This window comes from Corvus hawaiiensis, chromosome Z (assembly GCF_020740725.1).
Source record: "Corvus hawaiiensis isolate bCorHaw1 chromosome Z, bCorHaw1.pri.cur, whole genome shotgun sequence".
NCBI classification, from domain to species: domain Eukaryota; kingdom Metazoa; phylum Chordata; class Aves; order Passeriformes; family Corvidae; genus Corvus; species Corvus hawaiiensis.
The window spans coordinates 55608542-55634864 of NC_063255.1; the positions used below are offsets into that span (position 1 = coordinate 55608542).

A 26323-nucleotide genomic window follows, 5' to 3' on the forward strand; every position below is an offset into this window, starting at 1 on the left:
AAAGGAAGAAAAAAACCTCCAACCCAAACCCCACACAAAAAACAACAACCAAAAAAAACCCCTCAAGAAAATACATTCATTATACCATTAACCATCTATTGTGAGCTCACTCCAAACATAGTGTTAAAGAAGTAAGCTTTCTTTCTACATGGAGAATATAGAAAAATTGCAGATTTCCCAGAAGTTAATGTACATTTGCCTTGACCAACAGCCTACCCGGAGGATAGTCATTATAAAGGCTACTCAGCTCTTTTTGTGCAAGGTTTTGATTTGGTTTGGTTTTGCTTTCTCACAATAAATATGGCAGAGCTTTGCTGTCCTCAAATGCCACCTTTTTGGGGAATATGATGTCAAAATGCTTAAATACAGTTCCCCTTTTGTTGGTTGATTCTTGAATGTCAGGATTTCATAAGAAGAAATAATACTGCTTAAAACTGCAGTCCTGTATGCATAGCCCTTGCAACTGATGCTGTTGAGGCCGGTCCAAATCAGTGAAGTATTTTATTCTGTCAAAGTACATTTTTAAAACCATGTGCTTGTTCACTGCCATACATCCTGATTAGACAGCAAATGTGCAAACTCTCTCTCTTTTTTTTTTTTTTTTTAGTATGAAAAAAACCCAGTTTGGTTGTAGGAGTTTGATCTTGCTGATTAGCAAAATTAAAGTTAAGAACTTAATGTGGTTTCTAATCATCTGGCAGCTGTCATTAGTGAGTGACAATGCAGCTAATCCCCCCTTCCTCCCCACCCCGACACACAAGCCTACTCCTCCATTCCCCCAAAAGCAGTGGCAGCCACCTCCGGGCACACTCTTAGCTGAAGCTGGGAGCAGGGAGTATGTATCTGACCTGGGATCTGAACCTGGGAAACTCTGGTTAGTATGCTTCATTGTCTCCGGATCAGTGCGCTCACCCTTCTGCTCCTTTGCTTACAATGTCTAATATGCCTAATTTGAATTAAATTATTTTAATTAAATCATTCCACTGTTTCTCACAGTGCAAGACAGTTCTGAGAGCTGTAACTGGTAGTGTTATAAATCAGTGTTATAACTGGTAGTGTTATAAATCAGGTGTCCCTCCTTGATTGGGCCAAAGTTAGTGAGCCAGAGATGACTGTGGATTCTGGCACAGGCAGAGCAAAAAGTGTATGTGAAAAGAGTGTCGGCACATAAACTGGAACTGAGAAATACAGCAGTTACTTTTAAAAACATCAGAAGCATTTCTGCTGGTATTTTTCTCTCAGCATTGTGCCACAAGTGATGGGTTCACTGTTTGCAGGGAAGGCAAAAGGCTGAGAAGGGGGTTTGGGGTTTCTGGATGAAAATAAAGTTCATCTTGTTTATCTCTGATTTGAGCAGTCCTGTCATTTACCAGTCAGAGTGTAATGAATGCTTGGCTGCATCACCAGACAGAGTTTTGTGTAGGTAACTCCTCAACAGCTGATGACTCTGCACTGTGGTACTGAGGCTTGTATTTATTTTATTTTCTGCAGACATCCATTCTTTCTCACATTCTTTCTATTAAAATCCAAAAATTTGTCTCCCCCAAGATGCAGAGAAGAAAGTAAACTCAAAACCCTGAAAAATTTCTTATGCAGGAGGAGTGTTTTAAAACGGAGGTGCCTGTGCTCTAAAATGTGATTATTGATTAATTAAATTCTGTTGCCTACCTGGAAACGACAAATATGGCACTTCTTTGAGACCACTTTAAGATCTGGCTGGTAGAACCAGCACCCCCGATAGCTCTGCAGTATAGGACTATCTGCTTGCTCTATGATGTGTCTCATTCCTGCTGACTTTTGATTTTTAGAACTGATAGTCAAATATAAAATATATATTGGTTAAAAAATTAACAGATTATTTCTGGGTCACTTTCAGTGTTGACCTGTATGATAGGCTGCATTTTTTTAAGTTAATGCGGTTTAGAAATCATTTTAAGTTTCCCAACATGAAAGAAAGAAGTGAGGTACTGGATTCGCAAACAACAGCTTTATTGGTTTATGACAAGCAATCCATCTTTTTGCATTAGTGTAGCATTCTACCCCAGATAATTTTTCATAATTGGTAATTTGTGAGTCATGTATGTTATCTATTCTTTTATGGGTCTCTAAATAGTGACTGATGTCAAAGGTCATCAAACATTCATAAAGGAAATTATTTTTATTTTACTTTTTCAGTTTTGATCAGTGTTCTGAAGAACTTTATGAACATTTCAGGGAAAAGTAAAAACAAAATAGTAATAGCCATTTTTCTGGAAGGAACTTCATGCAAATACTGTTACAACAATTCAAAGAAGAAATTAATTTTAGGACATATATGAATTACTATAGCAGGGTAAAAATGTTTAGTTAAGTCAGTTATGATTTATCTAATAATGGTTAGGTTTTAAAAGCTGGAAGTGCTTGTATTGCATATACATGCAGCAAAATTAAGAGTGATATTTGCATGTGACTGAATCATTTTGAATTTTTCCCTATCAGAACTATTTTTGCAGTAATCCACAAGCCATTGTTTTACTTTCATCATTAAACTAGGAGTGTTTATAGACATCTGCTATCCCCACTCCTTGGAACTATTTAATATGGGCTACAGGCTAAGAAAATCAAACAAGGGGAAAAAATATCTTTGCATCTAAAATAACAGAAAGCACCAAAATGGTGTTACATGTTGATGCATTAGTTTGTCACAGGCAAGTTATTATAATAAAAGGATTGGGGCATATCATTTAAAATTTTATTATCATAATGAGAAATCTAGTAGGAACTTCACCCTTTACTACTATTTCTCCAGCTACCCATGAACATTACTACGAACTGCGCACAGACTTTCTGATTAAAAATTGGGAGAACAGAATAAAATATGAATAAATTCAATTAGTGGCAAAGGCAACTTGAACTAATTTATGGACAACTATAGGAGGCATTAAGTATTTTAAAATGAGTTAAATATTAATTTCACAGTAAAGTTGTTATGAATATCCTGCCACAGCTTGTGTGGTTCTCTCTTCAAGAGTCATTTAAATGTACTCTAAAGAGTTTAATTATAATGAAAAATTTTCTATTAAAAAATTATTCAGGATTATCTTCATAAATAAAATAGAATTGAGCTTATTTAATTGTGATGTAATTATATTATATTTAGAATAATGTATGTGTAGAATTACAGTAATGTAAACTCCTTTTTTCCCCCAATTTCTAAAAATAAGATTAGGAATAGCTGATAGGTTTTGGTCAGATCATTCCTGAAATTTCATCTTAAAATCATGAATAATTGGAAATTTTGCATAATAGTTTGAATCTGAAATCAGTAACAGTATCAATAGGATCTTGTCTTTACGAGATATTTTAGTTGCTTAAGAATAAAGCAAAAGATATGCATCGTTGCTGAACACTCTTTATTTTGTTCTATGGCATACATCAGTACCATTGGCTCTTCTTTGAGGTTATTTTTTATTTATTTTTAAGCTTATGTTTTGGTTTATTTCTTTGGAATAGTGTTTTTAGACAAGCTAATGAATCCTAATTATTTCAGAAAAGTGGTTTAACCTAGATTATCTGTTCATCTTAGACAGTAAACTAAGGCACTTATTCAGCTCATCAGATAATTGCCTTTGAATGTCAGAATTATTTGAGTCAAATAAAAATTTATGTGGATATTTACTCCCTAAAAGGAATTCAGAATTTGGACAAATGGACAGAAAACAAAGTCTCATTTTAAAATTCATGCTTTCATGGCATGCCAGGGATTCTAAAATTTATGTAATTGTACTTGTGACAGGGTGCTGTCTTTTCGTCGCTATAGATATGAAAAATACAGCCTTTAAATACAGAACTGCTGAATTATATATCTGAAAGGAAAAATATTCTCAATTATCACTCTATTATATAATACAAATTGCATTTAGTAATATTTATCTTTTTGTTTTCTATTTTTATACTACTTTTGAAACTGTTCCCTCCCCCCCCCCAAAAAAAAATGGAAAAGAAAAAAGGATGTCAGAATTTTTTTGAAAGGCAGAATGTATTAGTTTTTAATTGCACTGCTTGCTTGAGTCTTAGCTGAAGGTAAATTCAAGAGAACACTGCTGCTACTGCTGTTACCATTTTGTTTTGGATGTATACTGCAGCGGTGTGTACAGGGTGGTGGGCACACCTTTGTGCCTAAAAGTTAACAAACAGAGCCTATGCTTTTAAATTCATATCTTTAAATTCATTCAAATCAGTGGGAATATCCTCAAGAGTAAATCTCCACATATGCATAGGTATTTGCCATATCTGACCTGACTAGGGAAGAGAGAAATGTGTAAAAGACGCAGGGAAGAAAAAGCATGCTTTTAGATTAAAGCACGTGCCCAAGCATTTTACATTATCTCAAAAATATTGGCTATGCTGTTGTTTTTAAGCAAGTAATTCTCAGTACAGCTGCACTGTATTGAATGAAGCATTGTGTATACAAGAGGTATAGGATAGATATATATTTAATAGGGTACAAACACTTCCTGTCTGGCACTTACTGTATTTGTAAGACCAAACATTAATGTAATCTTCAAATGTGATCTTTTCATAGTTGTGGCCAAGTTTATTTGTCAATAAAAATATGCCTGATATATGTGTATCAGAAGAGCATACAGCTTATTTACTGTTTGTTGATTAAAAAACAAAGTTAGCCTTTTTTTAATGGCACTGTAACTGATTTAAATAAAGAAACCCAGAAAAATACAGACACCATTGTAAGATTTAGGATTAAATTGGGTTAACTGAAAATCTTTGTTATTATGGGTTTTTTAAAGTTTGGTAAAACATATGTTCTTTAGCCTGAAATTAAGAGGTATTTGGTTTAGTGGTAAAGCTAGTTCTGTTCTATTTCCTCATAAAAATTGGATCCTTTTTCCTAAGCTTCCCAGCATGTCATTCTCTGCTCAAGCCTGTAGGTAGCACCTTTGCATCACACAAAAATCATGGCCTTTCCTGAGAGACAGTTACTGTTTAGGTGGGGAAGTCTTTACTTGTGCAGACCTCTAAATGTAGCTAGTACTATTTGCATAATTTCTAGACTTTGATGACTATATATGATCTTAAAACGGCAGATCACTTTCATGAAGTACCTCAGAGATACAATGTTCTCTCATAATTATTTGTTTTAATGTACTGTCCATCAGGTATTAATAAATGAGCATAATTCTGCATTTCTATTTCACATTTTCTTCTCTATTCTGCAAATGACATGACACTAGTGGTCTCTATTATATACTGAGTAAGGTAAACTCTATGAATTTAACTAAACTCTGTTCATCTGTCTCCCTGTGGGCTTGATCCATCACTTACAACAGTCAGCAACTAAGCTTAGAGGTGCTGGCTACTGATTCGATGGTCAGGGAGTTTGACCAAAACCACTGCAATGCAGGATCAGGCTACCCCACGAGTATACTGACCTTGCTGTCAGTGCTGGGGAAGTGACTCGTCACCAATACTGCGATTACTTGCTTCTTCAGCTTCAATATGCAGTATCAAAAAAATGTAACATAGGCATTATTTTTAAATGTGAGGCTGTTCTGCAAAAAATCTTTGGAGCTTAACATTTTTTTTTTCCCCCTCAAATATATGCTTCATAATATATCACTGCTTCCATTTCTAGAACCCAGTGATAGCGTATCATCTCTTAAAATGACAGCTTGTTTTCCTTTGGAGTTGTTCTTATGTCATATAATGCAGAATGTCTCTAGGTTTATTATTTTTCTCCTAAGAGGTCATAACAAAGAAGGTCTGGTTATCTATCACCCTTACCCATGATCACAGTGTGCTAAATAAAACTGCTGACATTTATTCGATTCTACTAAGATTGTGCTTAATTTTAGTGAAAGTCAGCAAATAGGGTTTAAAAAGAAAAAAATCATACAAAGCTCTTATTAAGGCAGTAGTTAATGATTTTATCTGTGTGCTGGACTAGGATATTTGAGAAGGGAACGCTGAATGTCTGAGAGAGCCTCCAATGAGCAAGATGGTTTTTAATTGTATTGTCTGAATGCTTGGTTGTGTATTAGAAGAAGCAAAGTGTGATGCAGGTGGGAGGGAACTAACCTTTGACACACTGTAGGAGCAGAAAAACATCAGGACTATCAGCATGGGAGTTTGCAGCTTTTCCATTTCTCACTAGAATAGAAGGCATTTTTGTTGTGGATGAGAGAAGCACGGATTGAATTCCCACATGCACTGAGCCACTCTTTGTCTAAGTTGGGTTTTGTTTTGTTTTGTAAAATGCAAACCTTTTCATCTTTCAAATTGTTACAGAAACCCAAGCAAGCATTAACAAAAAACCTGAGAGGGAAGAGGTTTTTTTTGTTGTTTTGCCTGGGCAAATGCTGAATGGTTAACAAGAAAAGCTGACTTGTTTCTGAAGGCCCTGCTTCAATCTGTCGTGTCAGTGGCCAGGTTAGAAGGCACTTGTTGTCCACAGCAAATACTCACATTGTAACTCATAAGGCAAGGGAGTATTTTCCCAGGTTGGGGCACCCAAGGGAAACAGGACACCCAGGGTGAGGACCCCACAATGACTGACTATAGTCAAAGCAAAGCATATGCACAGGCAGGAGAAGATATTAGCATGAGGAAAGGAGGCTACTTTATCTAATACACATTAAAAAAAATCTTGGTTAGTAGCAGTTTTTTTTTTACTCTCCTGTTACATCCTCACAGCAGTACACGTCTCTACCTCAGGTATTTTATATGCAGATCACACACAGGTATAAATTTGTGTAGCAAGGAAAAACTAAAGGTGTACACAGGCATGGCTGATAAGTTTTTCCCCTGTATATTACTTCCTTTTTTTTTGTTCTCACTGTGTGGAAAAATAAGGCTACACTTATTTCCTACCTAAGCATATAAGAAACTGTTTAATTGCTTGTCTGAAGGATGAGCTGTAAGATACCTTTTTTAACTTTTTCATAGTTATATAACAGTAAATAGAAATCTGTTGGGTTCTGTGGATTACAGAGAAATACACATACATTCCTCTACAGCAGATGCCCCTAAACTTTAAAGAGAATCTCAAGTGAGGATATAAACAATTGCCTTGTGATAAACTTACGTTAAAGCTGCTTTAGTGCAATTTTGGTCTTTTCTATTCTGTTTTCTCTTTCTGCATTTTTCAAGTGAACTGATGGATCTTTTAAGAATTATTCAGAAGATAAATATTATGTAGCTGTCATTGAGCATGTCGTATGGCAGTGCAAAACTTGAATTTCACAGCTATCAATATCTTAGGAATAGTATCTTAAGAAAAATGGGCATTTTCAATGTTTGAAGTAATTTAAAGTTTACTTGGTAATCTATTTTAAGATGTTCTGTTCCATGATGACATTCTACCAATTAGATCAAACTCTTTTTCAGTAAAGGGCAGACTCAGTACATGTGAATGTGTTTACCTGAAATATCCCTTCTCTTGGGGAAGAATATCTTCTATTATCAGGGAAGTCCACTGAGCAAAGAACATGCAATTTGTCACTGTCAAGATACAACATCAAATTTTCAAAGGAAAAAATGGGAATGCAATCACGAGCTCTCGTGAGGTATTGTAGTCCTTCTTTAATGTATTTTTCTTTTTGAGTTCTGACATGGGTAAACATTATTGAAGTACTATTTTAGGGGATTACATATCGGTATTATGTTGTTGTATGATGTGAAAAACTCACAGCCAAATTCTGTTCTCATAAGGCTATTTTTGCATCAGGATTTTACCTGTGTTTGATTCTCTGCTCCCTTACACCCTTTCTTATCAAATGTTAGGTATTTTGTTGCTGAGACTAGTTTGCTGGGGCAGAGTGACAGTAGGTGAGAAAGAGTGACATGTTTTAGCAATGATGCTTTCATTCAGTTAGGTGAGTTCTAACAGGATCTTGAAGTCACTACTTCCTGGCTGTCATCAGGAAGGCTGTGGCTGGGTTTCCACCACCACATGCATTTCTGTCATATATGTTTATTGTTCCCTTAAAAAAGGGGTCCCAGAGCTGAATACATGAACTTCTGTAGCACCATGACCACTCTGCTTGATCCCTGAATGGCAGGAAGGAAGGGAGCCCTGACCCGCCAGCCAAGTCTTGGGTCAGCCCCAACACCTCTTGTGGCATTACACCGCAATTCCCAAAAGAACCCCATTGGGAGAGCCTACTCCCCAGCCAAAACTCCCAAACCCCAAAACGACTCCATTGGAATGCCAGAGGTTACCTTGGCGGGTTTGCAGCAGTGTGATGTAAGGAACCTGCCACACCTCTCCATACCTACACTTATTCCACCACTCACCATACCACAGAGGCTTTACCCTCTTAGTCTGCTTAAAGGCAGCACAGGGGCGGCTGCTGCTAGCTGTGGCTGCCCTTCTGGTTTGTTTGGAGCCTGAACAGCTGTAACATCTGTTGGTTCTACTGCTGCGCTATCCACCTTTCCCTCTGACTATGGGTGGTGCTGTTGGGCAGTGTCCCTGGCCCCTGCAGCAGGTTTCTGAGCAGCATCCCTAGTCCCTGGGGCAGATTTTGGGGTAGCTACCCATGGCAACTTCACTCTCTCTAAATGCTAAATGGACCATATTGAATACACTTAGCAAAAATGTCAGCGAGAATACGGTATCTTTAGCATTTAGGGGAAATTCAAACCTTTCAAAAGCTGTTTTGGTAGGCCTGAAAAAGTGGGTGAATGCCCCCTGCATTCCTCCCCCCAAATAGGTACCATTATTAGTGAACCGTCAAGGACAGGATCTCAGGCTGTGGTAGTTATATACTCACATGGACACAGTCCAAAAGAGGTTTACAAGCATTGAATTACTCACCCAACTGGCCCATTCTACAAACTTGATAACAGTCACAATGGCCTTAGTTTTAGGGCCCATGTTTAGATAATGATCTGCAAATGGAAAAAACATGAACGTGATCATGTGCCAACTGAACTGGGGTAAGCTGGACCACATGGTGATGCCTCTTGAGGCTTCTATATCCAATATGCAAATGGGTTACCCAAGACCTGTTACCCTCTTTTCACCCTTTCCTCTTGAGCCGCACACTGGGCGCTAATTAATGTCTGGACTTGAAAGACAAGTGCTTACCAAGGAACCTTCCTGGAATGGAAAGAAGACCTTTTCCTCTGAATTATTGTAACTTCGGAAATTATGGGTCTTTCAAGCAAAAATGTAGAAAACAGGAATAACATATATATATGTGTGTATATATATTACACAACCGAACAAACAACATCAGAAGTTTCCAACCTGTTAACTACTATTTTCCCTCTTTGATGTAGTGATGACCATGGCCAGGGGCACCGGGGCTGATGAGCACCAGGGGTGCTCCGGTGCGAGCCCTGAGCCTCCCCAGGGTAATGGTGGCTCAGACCAGAGGGAGGAAGGGCAATTGCTCCTTTTGCAAACTCACAGGCAGTGTTCGATCTCAGCAGCACCACCAGCAGCAGGCAGAAGCTGGGGAAAGCAGGCAGATGTGATCGTAGTGCCAAGTTGCAGTGTAGCAATATCCCTGGCCAAGCACACACACTCCAATCTGCCCAATCCCCCAGTGGAAGGGAGCAAGGCAGGAAGTAAGGAAGGACCCACCCCCAGCGAAGTCTCAGGGAGAGATGAAAGAGGGACCCCCCCTGCGCCCTGCTGCCTTCACACACAAGGTTGCCCCTTGTGATTCTTAAACATTCAGTAACAATCTTCGAGCCTGGGTGACTTGGGATACCTTATCCTTATGAGTTGCCCCCAAGACACATGTGTATGTTGAAGGACACCCTTTTTATTTAAGGAAGGTTGGCAGTATTTAGGTTTGTTTCACATTCTTATTCAGTAAGTAGTCTTCTTCCCCTCTGCCTTTACCAAAAATGCACATGGTACCTTCACATTTGTTTAGGTCTCAAGCCTGAAGTCAATGCCAGTCTCCTTGTCTGTGCTGTTGGAAAGACAACAGACTCAGTGTCAGATCCTGAGTGCAATGTTGCTGAACCAAACAGATGTGCCTGGAGACTGGCTGTCACTGGTTCAGACTGTAGCTGTGCCTCTGTAGCCATTCGTTTTTGTGCAAGGCAAAATGCAGAAGTCACCAGCTGAGCACGTTCTGAAAGTGCTACAGATACTACCTCAGTTTTCTTTGGTTACTTCTGTGATACTTCTGATACTTCTTCTCAGTATTCTTGATCTGCAGTCTTGCTTAAACCTTTTGTGGGTGTGTAAGCCATCTTCATCTTTTTTGTTTCCAATAATATCTATTTTATTACTCTTCAGTGGGACCTGTGAACTGTCCATGAAGTAACTAGACTCATGTTAGCAGGCCAGAAATGTCTGAAATCTCTGGAGTAATTTCAATTACTATTTAAGAGTAGAAAATTTGCTTCATAAGACATGTAGCTGTGAACATTTGGAGATACGCTTTCATGTCCTACTTTTGATATGATGAGTTATTTTCCTTGCGTGTGAGTGTCTGTGTGTGTTAAGTAAGTACAAGTGATGAAATGGCATCATGCTTTCTCTCATAACAAAAAAGCTGGAAAGAAAAAGAGGACTGGTTTGGGGAAAAAAAGAACAGGAAAGGAAAAAGAAAGACTTTGTTGCCTTATGCTAGATGGTTTCAGGCCAAGTTGTTTTCACACATAGATTATATAATTTTTTAAAATAAGAATCACATGCAGTAATGCCTATCTGCTTCCTACCAGAATTTAAAGTCACAATAACGTCTACCTCAGCAGCCAGTGTGGTTGGTAAAAGACACACTCTATTTACACAAGTTTACCGATTAGGTAAAAAAAAATCTTGATTGTAACTTGAAGCAGAGGCTATTAGTATAGACTTTGTCAAAAGCAGCTTCAAAATCAAGAAAGGAGCTGTACCTTTTGGTTATTTTTCATAAAAGAAGCATTAACGTCTTTATGCTGCCCTGTTATTCACTGGAAAGCTAAGCCATCAAGTGAATCTGAGCCTGTTTATATCACAACTACTTTAAATTTTATATTTTTTTTCCTTTCTTCTCCATCTGAACATTTAAAAAGATCTTTCCTTTCCAAATTTAAGCAATGCAAGAACTTAATCAATCCTAAGTGGCAACCATTTCTCACAGTATGGTGTATGGCTGTGTGTTTAATTAGCTGAAATAGATTATTCCCTGATGTGTGGCATAGTGTTTGTGGTAACTTTCAGTGTGCATAGTTTTGTTTATTTTCACATACTGAGGCAAGTTCTCAGTATGTCTTCAAATTATCTCCTTGCGGGTGTTTTTTCCTGAGCTAATCCTGACAGACTCTCCCTGCCAGATATGCCCATCTTCAAGAGCAGGAGAACACTACACATGCACGAACCTCTGTGCTTGGGGCTGTATGCAAATTTAATGCCCAGCTCATGTCTGTTTCTCTTACATGGATGACAGACATTTTAACAATAATTTTTGCATTTCCCCATGGAAATCCCATTGTTTTACTGTATGTATATGAGCACATATGTGCATTTACTGTCTGTATGTGTTTGAATAAGATACTGGCAACACCTATACTTGTAAATAAATATGTGTTAGCCCTTTCTGTGTATTTGTATATAGTTGAAATGAGTGAGAAGTCTTGTACCAAGAATGCAGTTGTCAAACAGCTCTTTATCAGAGATGTAGCTAGATCCCAGAGAGACTTATCAGATACTAAAAAACATATAGGGTGGAAAATGTGATAAACAAGAAATTGACACTGAAAATAATTCTACAGCATCTGGGATTTCATGCGAAAAGCAAGTGCATAGAAAATAAGCGTTTGGTTTCTGATGTTTGAAGCAAATACAGTCAGAGTAAATGATATTCCAGTAACTGCATATAGAGCTTTCTCCAGATATGTCACAATTTTCATGACTGAAATGAATTCTCTCTGCTTCCACAAGTTTTGGAAGAGCTGGGAGTAGCTGAAGAGCTGATAGCTTTTTTCTGCTTTTTAAGGGCAGTAACCATAGTGTGGGTACTTGGACACCAACATCTGTATGTAAGCACTGAAATAAAAACCGCCTTGGCTGGCAGGAGTGCAGCAGAGTGTAATAGCATTCCCTCCCTTCTTCCACTGTGTGTGCTTTTGTGTGTGCAGACATGCCTCTTTCTGAAAGGAGTTACCCAAGGAGGAGATTGTTCCAAATGGGACAGGGGAGATGTACATTTTCCCCAGTCTGCAAAACCAACTTTCAGTTATACTGGTTTATATGTTTAAAGTTGGGTTGTACAAAAGTCACTCTTCAGAAGAACTTTGAAAGAGAAATTCCAGAAATATGGATAGAGGTTTTAAAGATATTTTAATACAGGGAATTCATACAGACAGTAAATACTATTTTACTATTTTTTTTTTGACAGGAATTCTCTTTCTTTGGATATCATAGTCTACCAGTATGCTGAAGTTGTGTTTCAATAACTCTTTTCTTCTTCTCTACTAATAATCATTCACAGTGCACTGGGAGGCTTAAAAAGCCATCATTATAAGCCAACTATTTTTTACTTTAGTGCACTATGAGAAAACTCATTCTGCTCCCTTTTTTTCTGCTTGAGATGAGAATAACAATTTCATGTTAGTGGTGTGCAGAAGAAAAACAACAGAAAACACCCACCTACTTAAGTATTCAAAGACTGACATCACAGTTCAAGTTCTGTAACACTAAAAGTGATATATTCAAGTATAAAAGTACACCATAGAAGTAATTGAAACAATTGTCTTTCTATTAATAGAACCAAAATTGCTGTTTGTATGGAGAAATAAAACTAAACCTATGTGTAGATGCAAAAAAAAAAAAAAAAGTGTATATATATATACGTACATACATACATACATATAAAATAAAGAATTTATTTTTCTTTACTTTCTGACACTGTCTGCTCTGGAATTGTATTGAGGAAAATTAAAGAGAGTATCCCATAATTGAGGTATATTCAATATAAGGTATTATACCTCAGCAAGTTAAATGTTATTTCACAAATAATGAACACTATGTAATAGTATTGAATAGTATTTGTTAAAGTGACAGGAATGAATGAAGTGTTATAATTATCTGGTGAGGTTTTGACACTGCCATTATTTTTGTAACTTCATGGGTTGATCAGTTTTAGAACATAAGGAGTACATACAGCTTTTCAAAACATCTGTTTCTTCAGCATGTTTTTATATTTACTGGTGTTACTTCTCTTTTTTGTTTCATGAGATGCCCTCCTTTGTATTTCTTCTGTTACTTACTTGTGAGGGACTGATTAATGTTAGAGTGAAAATGTCTCAACATTGGATTTTATTCTGAACTGTTGTTCAAAAATCTGTTGTTTAACATTAAACGGAAAAGTACTAGAAAATCTGCACATGCCTTGGCAGCGACAGCACGTGCACATGTGCACAGCAAGCACCCGTGACTGGTGCAGCAGGGAGGAGGGTGAAGAGGGGCTCTGTCTCTAGGCAGGCGACTCCCTTGAGGAGTGCAGAGGATCTCTATCTCTAGGAGGATTTCTCCAGGCAGCCTCCTGGGGTGGCGAAAGTCCCTGAAACCTTTGTCACTGGGAGGACTTTTCCAGGCTTCCCCCCCTGAGGGCGGAGAGAACTCCTTCCTGCTGCTAGGGAGAGCTTCTCCAGACGATCCAATGATTTTCTTGGACAGTCAGACTGTGGCAGGTGCTGTGCAGTATGTAAGAAATGGAGTGCATCACCCTGGCCCTGGGCCTTTACATTTCTTGCCCACTCCTCACCGTCCCTCCTTGCCCAGTCTTTGCTGTCACGATGCTGCCCTTGCCTTTGGCCCTTGCCTCTTGCCCCTGCTCGTCCATCTCTAGCTGGTGTCATCATCCCTGCTTACTGCCCTGCGGCCCCGCTGCCTGCCGCTGTTTGGCCTGCTACCATCCTGCCCCTGCCCACCACTGCTGCCCTGCCACTTTTCCTGCTGCTGCTGCACCTCATTGCCCACTGTCCTGCCTAAACTGTGCATCACTCCCTGAGCGTCTTGCTGCTCGTCAAATTGTTCCTTCATTTCCTTTTGCCTTTTCTATCTCCATTAATAAGGCCAGTTTCCTTCTGTAAATCAATAAACTGCCCACAGGTGTAATATCGACCTCACTTATGTCCAATTTCACCCCTGGAATCTTAGGAATCCCCCCTGGTCCTTACTCTGAAATGGGACATTATCTTTTATAGTGCTCTATAACAACTTGCTACAGCACTAGTCCTCATACTGTAATTTGTAGTCATTTTACATAATGAGTACTTTCCAGATACAAATCCACATTAGACAGCATGTATTTAGAGGTTTGATGATAAAGATGTGTGGTAGTGTGGAAGAAAATGCGGTAACTTAAAATGGCCTAGTATTAGAAGCAGTGCTTTCAGATGCACTGAGGTGTAGCCATGTCTTGTGTGATCTGAAGGTGAGGTGAGACTCATGACATAGTGTCTCATGAAGTTTTCATGTGAGTTTCCAAATTTAACCACCAGTTAGTTAACTGTAGATGCAGCATCAAAACAAAACTCCCATGACTTCTTAATGTGGCTTTATGCATTCCAAAATGATGTAGGAAAAAAAGAATACCCTAATAAAGCAAAAGGAGCCCTGTCTGTAAAATGGAGAGTTGGTTTACTTTCAATGAGTAAATGTTATGTATTATTATTACCTAGGCAAAACAAGTACAAAATAGTAGACAGATCTGATACTTTGTCTCATTTCTTAACTGTGCAGAGATGTAAATAATAATTGAGGCACTGAGGAATGAAACCTCATCCCATTGCTGAATAATATATGTGGCCCACAGGACCTATGTAAAAGGGGTGTAAATGGAATTAAAAAATGTGTGTAGGACAGATTACTGTGCCATGTTATCACACAGTTGTATCTGAGTGTGTATACAAATTATTTGTGCACTTAATGTATGATTATCTCTTTATTTGGAGTTTGTACATTCGTCTTTCAGTTTGGTATGTGTTATTCTTGGTGCTATGACATGTTTATTTCGGTTATGGTGATTTCCACATCACCAGTATTTAGAAAAAAAAGAACTGTGAACTAAGACACCAATATGTCTTTACTGGTAAAATTACCCTAAGGGTTTTCAATGACCGAAGAAGACATTTCGTGCTTTTAAGATGTGAAGAGAGACTGTAAGAAGGGATTCTTGACAGTTTTTTGCTTTTGGATGAACCATACAGCCTTTAATGAAGACAACAGCTTTTGTGGGTATCTCAAATCTCTGTAGAGACTTTTTCCAGTAACTAATTTCCTGTTCTGGTTATACAACAAAATTCCTTTTTTCTGCTTGATATTTATCATTGGTTATTTGAGAAGTGCTATCTACAGTTAAGATCTGTCTGTAATTTCGTCAGTTGCTTTTGACTTTTGTCACTCATAGAATTCTGAGGTTGAAACTTCATTTAGTTGCATTCAATGTAGTCATGTGATTAATTTGTTTCTAACACAAAAATTGTGTCCTTATCCTAAAATATTTGAGACACTATATTCCTGTATGTTGAAATTTATCAGGACTTCCAAAAAAGGGCCAATCAAATGTTGGTGTTTTGTCTCTTGGTTTCTGCTTGTGCACATATGGAAACTTGCACCAGAGGAGGTTTACACTGGATATTAGAAAAATATCTTCAAGAAAAGGGTTCTCAAACACTGTAACAGGTTGCCCAGGGCAGCGATGGAGTCACCACCCCTGGAAGTATGTAAAAGACATGTAGATATGGCACCTAGGTACATGGTTTTGTGGTGGACTTGGCCATGCCGGGTTAATGGTTAGATATGATGATCTTAAAGGTGACTTAAATGATTCAGTGATGTTACATTGGCCTGCCTATGTGTTGTGAAAGACATGTGAAATGTATTTGGTGGTTTTAGCCTGGATGGATACAAGGTGCCCACCAAAGATGCTCCATCACTGCCCACCACAGCTGGACAGGGGAGAGAAAATATAACAAAAGGCTTAAGGGTCAACATCATTCAGCAGTTACAGTCACGGGCAAAAGAGATTCAACTAGGGTCTAAAATTAGGTGAATTTATTGACAATCAAAATGGAGTAGGCTAATGAGAAGTAAAAGCAAATCTTAAAACACCTTCCCCCTGCCCCTTCTCTTCTCCATGGGCTCAAATGGGCTCCACTCCCATATTCCTCCTCTAGTGCTGCCCTGGGATGGGAATGGGAACTGCGGTCATTTCATAACATGTTGTTTCTGCCACTGCTTTCTCCTTAGGCAGAAGACTCCTCACACTTTTTTCCTGCTCCAGCATGGGGCCCCTTCTACAGCAGACAGCCCTCCACAAATTTCTCTAATGTTAGTGTATGGGGTTTGCATGGCCAGATTTTGGTAGTGGGCAGGCTACAGAGGTGGCTTCTGTGAAAAGCTGCTGGAAGCTATGGACCCACAGAGAGAGGAGTTTGTGCTGAAGGAGGTTTTGTGGTAGGACTTCTGACCCTGTGAAGGACTCATGCTGGAGCAGGCCGTGCCTGAAGGACTCTACTCTGTGGAAGAATGACCCATGTTGAAGCAGTTTGTGAAGAGCTGGTACCCATGGGAAGGACTCTCACTGGAGAAGTTTGTGGAGGACTGTCTCCTGTGGGAGGGACCCCATGCTGGAGCAGGGCGAGGAATCTTCTCCGGGAGCAGTGGCAGAAGCTGAGATGAACCAGCTGCAACCACCATTCCCCATCTTCCTACACTGCTAGAGGGGAGGAGGTAGAGCTTGGGAAGGAGGGAGGAGTGGGAAAAAGTGTTTTTAAGATTTATTCTACTTCTCATTATCCTACTCTGATTTTGTTAGAAATAAATTACGTTAAAATCCCCAATCTGAGTCTGTTTTGCCTGTGATGATACTTGGTGAGTAATCTCTCCCAGACCTTGTCTCAACCCATGAACCCTTATTTTGTCTCCCCTGTCCAGCTGCAGAGGGAGTGATAGATCAGCTTCAGTGGGTGCCTGACATCCAGCCAGGGTCAACACACTACAGGGTGTTGGACTGCAGTTCTTCACAAACTGCTTCAGTGTGGATCCCTTCCAGGAGGTACAGTCCTTCAGGCACAGACTGCTCCAGCATGGGTCCCTTCCCTGGGTATTGAAGTGTGGGGTCTTCCATGATAGATATTTGCTCCACTGTGGACTTCCATGGACTTCAAAGACAGCCTGCCTCACAGTTGGCTGCAGGGGAATTTCTGCTCCAATGTACTGGAGTACCTGCTCCCCATGCTTTTTCATGTACCTGGGTGTCTGCAGAGTTTATTTACATGTATTTGCATATATACATATTCTCACTCTTTTCTCTGACTGTAGTTGTACAGTTTTCTTCTTCTCATTCTTAAATACATTACCCCAGGGATGCTGCCCCATCACTAATGGGCTCAGCCTTGGCCAGCGGTGAGTCCTTCCTGGAGCCAGGCAGCATTGACTCTGCTAGACATTAGTGAAACTTCTGGCAGCATCTCACAGAATCATCATCACACTTGCAGCCCCCCACTACCAAAACCTTGCCACACAAAAGCAGTATAATGTGTTCATCTGGCTGCCATATTCTTCTGTAGATTTTTTTCCGAGCAGCCTTGATGCTCTGTCCTGAAGAACCAAGAGCTGCAAATGGTCCCAGGTGGGGGAGAGCCACGTGCAGGAGCTGCTAACTGGAAAATCCCATGTATTTTTATTCTCTCCAGGCTAAGAAAAGGAATAGGAATCCTGATTGGAAGCTAGAACTTTTTTGGGAAGGAAGGATAATGTTGAGGTTGAGTGAGAATTAGTGAGAAGGCTAAAAATGCAGATATCCTAGTGGGAGTCTTGCATACCAACCAACCAGGATGAAGAGGCAGATGAAGTATTTACTAAGCAGATGACTGACAATTCACAATCTCCATCCCTTTTCTTGTGGAAGACTTTAGCTTGCTGGATATTTGCTGGAAACTCAAGAAGGCAGAGAGGAGGCAGTCTAGGAGGCTCCTGGAGTATGTGGAAGACAACTTCTTGTCGCAGCTGGGAGCCGACCAGATATGGTGCCTGCTAGACCTGCTGTCTATGAACAGAGAGGAGCTGGTGGGAGATGTGGTGGTCAGCATGCCCATCCTGGGCAAAGTAACCATGAAATGACAGCAATTTTGATTCCTGATGAAGTAAGGAGCGGGGTTAACCAAACCCGTGCCTTTGATTCCTGAAGGGCTGTGTTTGGCCTGTTCAGGGCACAGAGAGTCCTTAGGAAACAGTCCTTGATAATAAAGGGATCAAGAAGGATGGAATCTTAAAAGTACAGGGGCACTCCCTATGTGTTGAAAGACAAGCCATCAGGGAAGAAGATTGGTCAGGCTTTCGCTGGAACTTGGGATAAAAGAGTTTATGACCTTTGAAAGAAGGGGCAGGAAACTCAGGAAGAGTACAAGGATATGGTTAGGATGTGTAGAGAGAAAATCAGAGGCAAAAGCTCAGCTAGAAATCAACCTGGCCACTGCTGTGAAAAATAATAAAAAGTGGTTTTATAAGACATGAACAACAAAGGGAGGTCCAAGGAAAATCTTCATCCTGTATTGAACGTGGAGGGGAACTTTGTCACCAAGGATGAGGAAAAGGCTGAGGTCCTTAATGACTTCTCTGCATCAGTCTTTAACACAAGACCTGTTATCCTCAGGACAACCAGTCCTCTGGACTGATAGGCAGGGACAGGGAGCAGAACAGACCCCCTGCAATGCAGGAGGAAGAAGTGACATGCTGTGGTACTTAGACACTCACAAGTCTGTGGGGATGGATGGGATTCACCAAAGGGTGCTGAGAGATCTGGCAGGAGAGCTTTCCAAGACACTCTCCATCATTTATCATATGTCCTGGTTAACTGGGGAGGTCCCAGACAGCTGGAGGTTGGCCAATGTAATGCCCACCTACAAGAAGAGTTGAAAGGAGGGTTTGGGGAGCTAGAGGGCTGTCACCCTGATCTTGGTGTTTGCAAAGGTTACGGAACAGATATGCTGGGTGCTGTCACACATCACATATGGGACAACCAGGGAAGCAGGCCCAGCCAGCCTGGGTTTAGGAAGGGCAGATCATGCATGATCAAGCTGATCTCCTTTTATGATGAGGTTACCTGCCTAGTGGATGATGAAAGGCTGTGGATGTTGTCTGCCTTGGACTTCAGTCACCCACGGTGTTCTGCTGGAGAAGCTGTGTTCTGGGTGACCCAAAAATGTGTATTCCATATTTCCTCTATGTTAATCCACGTAGTCTGTTTTTACTGTCACTTCAATACTCAGCAACCTAGGAAACCGAACTTGTGTGTTTTACACCGGCTTCATGGAAGGGGAATGGGGCATCCCTTTAAAAACCAGAAGCAGATGCATGTGGAGCTCTCCTTCTGTTCTCTTCTGGCTAGGGGGTGGTGTAGGGCAGGTCTCTGAGTTGCAACCAAGAAGCTACATTTTGCAATCCAAAACTTCTCCACAGTGAATTTTGCAGCAACTTTTTGCTGCTGCCACTCGGGACAGCTATGTTGTGCCATGCCATTTGGCAGGGTAGTTTCCTTTTGATCTCCCAAGGCTTTGGAGAATTTCACAATGCCTTTCTCCCCAGGTGCCGTGCCACACCAGGAGAGGTCAAATCCACTGCATGAGTGCCAGCCACTGCCTGCAGCTGCTGCGCCATTCCAGGAAGCTCAACCATCTCTCCATAAGTTCCAGCCCCTGAGGGTGGTCAGCGCTGCAGCAGTTGGGAAGTTTCTTCCAGCATCCCAGCAGTGTTGATTTGTTTTGGTCAAAGAATAGTTAGGTTTTTGTTTTGTCCCTGTTCCCCATTGTTTATTATATGAGGTAGAAGGGAGCTCTGGAACCACGGAGGCTGGGTTGGTGTGTTGTTTTTCCTTTGTTCTCATGGTCCGGAGAAGGGGGCTTTCTCTGCCAAATTGTCTTTGGTCCATACAGGCTGCTATGGCAGTAGCCATCTTAGGAGGAGAGTCTCCTCTACCATCTTGTTTTCTTTGTTTCTGGGTGACCATGGGACTCAGCACATTTTATTTAGTAGTTATTGGTGTTATCTTGGTTGTTGGTTTTTTTTTTAGTAAACTGTTATTTTTTCACTTAGACCTCACATTCATCTTTCCTTATTGATGAAACGGGAGTGGTTAAAACTAAAGGGGAGATAACTCACTTTTGAGTCTCTCTTCTGTATAATTGTACTAAACTAAGACAAGCTGGCAGCCCATGGCCTGGGCAAGTGCACTTTTCTATGGGTTAAGAACTGGCTGGATGGCTGGCCCAGAGCGTGGTGGTGAATGGTGCTGCAGTTGCTGGTCGGTCACTACTGGGATTCCCCAAGGCTCCAGACTGGGTCCAGTCCTGCTTAATGTCTTTATTGATGGTATGGATGAGGGGGTTGAGTGTACCCTCAGTAAGTTTGCAGACAGCACTAAATTGGGCAGGAATGTTGATCTGCTGGAGCGTAGGCAGGCTCTGCAGAGTGATCTGGACAGGCTGGGTCAATGGGCCGAGGCCGGTGGTGTGAGGTTCAATAAGACCAAGGCTGGTTCCTGCACTTGGATCACGCCAACCCCGTGCAGGACTACAGGCTGGGTGCGGGAAGAGTGGCTGGAAAGTGGCCCAGGAGAAAAGGACCTGGGGTGCTGATTGACAGCTGCTGAACATGAGCCAGTGTGAGCCCAGGTGGCCAAGAAGGCCAACGCCATCCTGGTCGTAATCAGAAATAGTGTGGCCAGCAGGACCAGGGCAGGGATTCTCCCCCTGTACAGCGGTGATGCCACACCTCAAGTCCTGTGTTCAGTTCTAGGCCCTCTACTTCAAGAACGACATTGAGGTATGGGAATGTGTGTCCAGGAAGGGCAACAGAGCTGGTGAAGGGTCTAGAGAGTAGGGTCATATGAGAAGTAGCTGAGGGAGCTGGGGTTGTTTAGCCTGGAGAAAAGGAGGCTTGTGGGAGACCCTATCACTCTCTACAACTGCCTGAAAGGAGGGCGTAGTGAGATGGGGTTGGTCTCTTCTCTCAGTCAGCTAATGACAGGACGAGAGCAAATGGCCTCAAGCTGTGTCAGGGGAGGTTCAGTTTGGACATCAGGAAGAATTTCTTCACGGAAACGGTGGTCAGGCACTGGAACAGGCTGCCTAGTGAAGGGGTGGAGTCAACATCCCTGGATGCATTCAAAACAGGCTGGACCTGACAAGTGTTATGGTTTAGCTGACGTGGTGATGTTTGGTCAAAGGTTAGACTGTTATCTTAAAAGGAATAAGGGAAGGACATCCATCATAGCTGATCAGAGGTCTGGTGAGAGTGGGTAGAAGGGTCTATACCTGCTGCAGTACTCTGTCCTAGAGAACAGGTAGTTGAATTCCTGAGTCTTGCAAAAAGCTTTCTTGAGCATCAGCAAAACATTTATCCCCCTCTCCAGATGCTGTTGTGAAGACATTGGCCAAGCAGTGCCATTTTGAGAGTTACCTCGAGTGGTAGACATGAGCTGCAGCTCTGAAGAGTCCAGGTCTGCTCATAAATCATCAGTCTGCTTCAGTGTGAAAGGTCAGTTCCACAGGACTTTTCAGATTTATTAAAAACCCAGGTGGAATTACTCCTGCCTTCCTCTCCTTGGTGTCGGCCAAAGCTTAGGTGGAAGGGAGGTACTGGGGAGCTGGGGAAGGAGGAGTGACATTGAAAAGACAGTCTGTTAAAACCTCAAGTCTCCTCTCTCTTTAATAAAAAATACAAGGTTAGTAATTATGCTATACATAGTTCATCCACTGTGACTATGAGAATCATTAAGATCAAGCCTTCATCTTGAATTTTAAATGTCATTTTTATTTGGGCTTGCTAGCAACACAGCAGTGAGTAGAGAGGTTTTTCACATGTGCATATATCAACTAAGTGTTAGTGATTAGGGGTTTGGGCAAGAAATTGTACTTCTTTGCCCTAAGTACAGTTGCCTGTTACATTTCAAAGACCTTTTATGATTCATGAATGCATTATAACTTGTATAAAATTGAAAAAAAATCTTTTATAAGTGTCAGACAACTTAATAGTGAGACTTTCTGTAATACAATATTTGGCTGTTTTGGTTTGACTGAAAGATTTTGAGACTTGAATAGGGTGTTAAAATATAGAAGCCATATGTGTATAATTCCAGGTCTTGCGTTCTGCTCATTTAAATTTATGAAATATCTGTTTCCAGAATTTGGTCCTTTAAAGGAGAACTCTCCTCTTCCTGGCATATGTAGCAAGTTTAAACACTCACACAAAATCTGTACTTGTTTTAACACTGGTGATCTCATTGCTATGTTATTTTGTACAATAAAAAAAAAAAGTTGAGAATGTAGCACTGGCTATTAATGATGATACACTGTTCTGTAGGTAGCAGTAAAATACTCTGCATTTCCCTATTCACATTTTAAGGATGTGCATTGAAGTAAGCATCTATGAAATGCACTGTTCTTCCCCGGTTAGTAAATGTTATTGATGATGGTCCAGGCTAAATAAATGCTTTTTAGAGCTGTGGAACATTTCTGTGTTAAAGTATGGCTAAACATATTGGAGTGGCAGTCATCTAAATAAATGAAATGTAATTTTGCTGAAACAATATACTACTGAAAGGTGAGGTAGATTCTATGAAACACCATATATTTGGAGTCTACAACACTATTTCCTGCAAATATGGAGAGAGGAATACAGCTTGGGTTCTAGAATTTGCTGACCAGAAAAAAAAACTATAAAAAAGCAGGAGAGTTGCCAGGACACAGATCTCTGTGCTAAATATGATTTAGTGTAGTTTGTGAAAATGTGGATATAATTAAATTTATTACAGAAAAACAACTGGTGTTTTCAATAGCATGAAAATATATTTTCCCTGCAGAAACATTACCTCAATGAGAGCAGCAAAAGACAGTTTTCCACCTAGGATCATAAGAAAGAAAATCCTTTTTGTTGTTGGGTTTGATTTGAAAAATTACATGGCATAGATTAAAAATTTTATTTCTCAATGTATCTGACAAGAGTGAACCTTAAAATCAGATTAAAGAACATCAAAAATGATTGCAGGCTGTTTAATTACATGGTATACTCTTTCTGCATTTTGGGTAGGTGGTGCCCTATCCAGCTTACTGCTGCCCATAGACCTTGCTGTTGCTTGAAAGTATGTGATTCAAAAATGTGAAATTCTGAAGTTCACCTTTACTTCTCTTTCAGCCTTCACCTCTCTTGTCTTTTTCCAGTGCCTTATATGAATGGTTACTTAACTTTAACCAAAAAGTAAGGGCATTTTCTGTAGTTTTTAACAAAAAGAATTCTGTTTTGTTTGGTAAGTCTACCTCTGATATTCCTTTCCTGTTTTTTTCATGAAGCACTTCTGGTTTTCCCAAGATATCACTTTCGTGCTTGCCCTCATTAAACAGGTCAGTTACCTTGCTGTAGAGAGAAACTTTTCAGGAGACTGAAAGTGCTTCAGACATCGTAAGGTGTGACTGGTGTATTTGTTAACCAGGTATCTGACTCCATTTCTTGTACAACTCCCAACAGTTCAGGATGTTGCTCTTGCAGGAAAGGCTGTATGAGTCTAATGTGATTTCTCAAATGCACCTGAGTGGACCTTTGCAGACCAGAGAAGTTTACCAAAGGCACAGAGAAGTGAACTCAAGCAAAGACTGAGTGGTGATACACTAGTAACTATCCTAGTTATGTTCTAAATTACATTTATTTAATAATTCATAACCGATTCTAACAAATTGTGAAGTGATTGTTAATAGACACTCCTTTGTGCTGTAATTTATAATATAAAGAGACAAAAATATACAGGATATGTACATATTCATGAACTGTATCCTAACTTCTGCATTCTATTTATCTCATTGAAATATTTGGAGTTTGCGCTATTTATGCTGATAACAGAAGTCATTGTTTTCTTTATAGTGCAATTTGGTAACTTTTACATAGAAGTATGTGAATATACTTTAGCTTTCTCAGGACCTGCTCTAGTTTACTGTAAAAAATTGCCAGCTAAAAATGAACCTGGGGAGTTTTATTTTGCATTTTGTTTAAAGAAAGCATTGCAGAATATAATTATAGCTATCCTACTAGAGAACAAAAAATACTCACTTGTGTCACTGACAATCAGCCTGGGGACAGTCTTACAACTCCGGAATTCAGGTTGTTCAAACACCTGGAGCTCCCTCACTCTCTGATCTAAACTGGTATTTTCTGCTAAGTTCTCATTTCTGCAAGCTACAATCATACTCTGCACAGGGAAATTTAAAGACTTGGTAAATACTGAAGAAAAGCACATAGCCTGCATGCTAACACATAGATATTTCAGGCATCAAAATCACTTCAAACAGATCATTGAGGGTGGAAGGGTGGAAAACTACAGGATGTTCGTAGGTAAAGAGTAAATAGACTAGAAGGACTTGGTAACATCAGTCCTGGATTAATATTAGAGTTGTGAATAGGAACAGGCACACACAGTTATAGATGCTACACATAGGTCTGCAAACTCTCAGAACTGAAGTTTTGGAGGGAATGTCTTGAGATCAATGAAGCAGAATTTTTGTTAAATTACAAGATAGACTGGGAGATCAAGTTACAAAGAATGACAAGCTAGTTGAAATTAATCATTTAAATGAATTTATTAATTAAAATTTATTTACAAAAAAGTACATTAATAGGTAGATGTGTTGGGTTGACCCTGAGTTGATGGACAGTCTTTAAGACCAATTACGCTTCTCACAATTTACATATTTAAACCGCACAGAAAGGCGGGACTTCCCCTTTTGGTCGGAGCTCGCCTGCTGGAAGGTGGGGGGGCTCCGAGCCTCCCGGCCCCGCTGGGCCGGGCCGGGGCCACTGCCCCTTTCCCCCTTTCCCATCGCTGCGGCACGGACCCTGGGTCACTGAGGGGGACTGTCCCAGAGCCGCAGGCAGCTACAACCAGCCATGGACTGCTCACAGCTAAACCCATCCAGCGCGGCTTCTGGGGACAGGCGGGTCCCTCTCCTCTCCATGCGGAGCCGGCGGAGCCAGCGGGAGCCGGCAGAGCCTCCTGTCTGCAGCCAGCACACTCCGTGCTGAACTGAAGAGGACACCACGCAGCCAGCAGCACAGAGGGAGCGAGGCTTTCCCCACCGTAAAGCCCGAACAAGAACACCCTTCAACATGGCGGCTTCAGAGTCAGAGAGAAAGAGAAGTGAGTCCCGTGGGACGGAGCTGAGCATGGCGACAGGAGAAAAGAGGGCGGTGCCGCGATTCTGGCGCGCAGCTTAAAAGAAACCTTCTTGCATGCCAAGAAACTGTAATACCACAAACTGTTTGTCTCTTTAATCCATTTGAAGAACATGGGGGGGGGGTGGAGAATCAACGTGTGCCTATGAAGTTTGTGAAGAGTGCCTATGCCAGGCTATATAGAAGTAGTAAGAGGCTGTTAGAGACTTGTGGCGAAGAAAAGCCTCTGTGTGCAGGCCAAAATAACTTATCCTTAAAAAGATGAATAACCCCATGTGATGGCCCATGTTCTGTAGTGTGAAAGAACTGTGAAATTCTTCATGGGAGAGATGTTCTACACACAGCAGACTGTTTGTTTCCGGGCGGGTCTGCTATTGGTGGCAGTTTGGGAACCACGTGCAACTGAAGGAAAACCCTTTTTTCCTTAAGCATAAGAGAGAGACTTTTCAAGAACTGCAACACTGACTAACATCCCATGTTCTGTTATCCCTTGTGTGAGCTGGATAAAAGGAGAGAAGTGCTGGAAAGAGGGAGGGGGGGGAATTTACTTTAATTTTGTTTTGTTGTTTTCTCTTTACTTTTAATTCTGTTAGTAATAAAGCTCTTTCATTGTACTGCAACTGTTTAAGGTTTGTGCCTGCTTTGCTTTTCTCCTAATTCTTATCTCACAGAAGGAAAATAAGTAAATAATGAATATTTTGAATCAAAACCACTACAGTAGAAAAACATTTTCCTACACTGTTTGAGAACAAATTGCCAGTTATGTACTTAAGACCTGGTCAGTGACAGAGGCACAACTCCTAGGCTTTTTATTTATTTGCTGTTTTGCAGTTATACTCAACCAATACTCCAGACATCATAGAACAACATAATGAAGCAGGTCATAAATCATGAGTACGAAAATCAGCCTGGGGAGCTCACTGAGGTTGACTGATGGTCTTGAAAAGTTGAAATAATTTAATAATTAGACCTAGTTGGTTGATATCAAGTGACAGCTGACGGCAAGTGGCACCTTCTAAAACCATTCCTAACATGTAAAAAAGATTTAAAAGAAAACATTGGGGAAATATGAATGGCTTCATATATTAATGCTCTAAATGGGTGTTCTTATCCTTCTGACAAGCGGTGGCCCTGTCCCTTGGTGATTATTCC

The 26323-nt window shown here is 40.5% G+C and overlaps 1 protein-coding gene across 10 annotated transcripts in view; it reads left to right on the forward strand.

Annotated features, from left to right (window-relative positions):
- MCTP1 (multiple C2 and transmembrane domain containing 1) overlaps nucleotides 1-26323 on the forward strand; it is a 238543-nt gene that overhangs the window by 140348 nt on the left and 71872 nt on the right. The window contains exons 16-17 of one of the 10 annotated variants that reach the window (XM_048291238.1): nucleotides 17865-17965; nucleotides 19541-20614. The exons of 5 other annotated variants lie outside the window; for them this stretch is intronic. In XM_048291238.1, coding sequence (XP_048147195.1) covers nucleotides 17865-17965; nucleotides 19541-19580 — 141 coding nt within the window. In that variant the 3' untranslated portion in view covers nucleotides 19581-20614. Of the gene's footprint in view, nucleotides 1-12344; nucleotides 16795-16888; nucleotides 17008-17864; nucleotides 17966-19540; nucleotides 20615-21365; nucleotides 21491-26323 lie in introns of those variants that run through there. 4 more of the 10 variants (XM_048291240.1, XM_048291243.1, XM_048291242.1 and 1 more) reach the window with 4 other exon arrangements.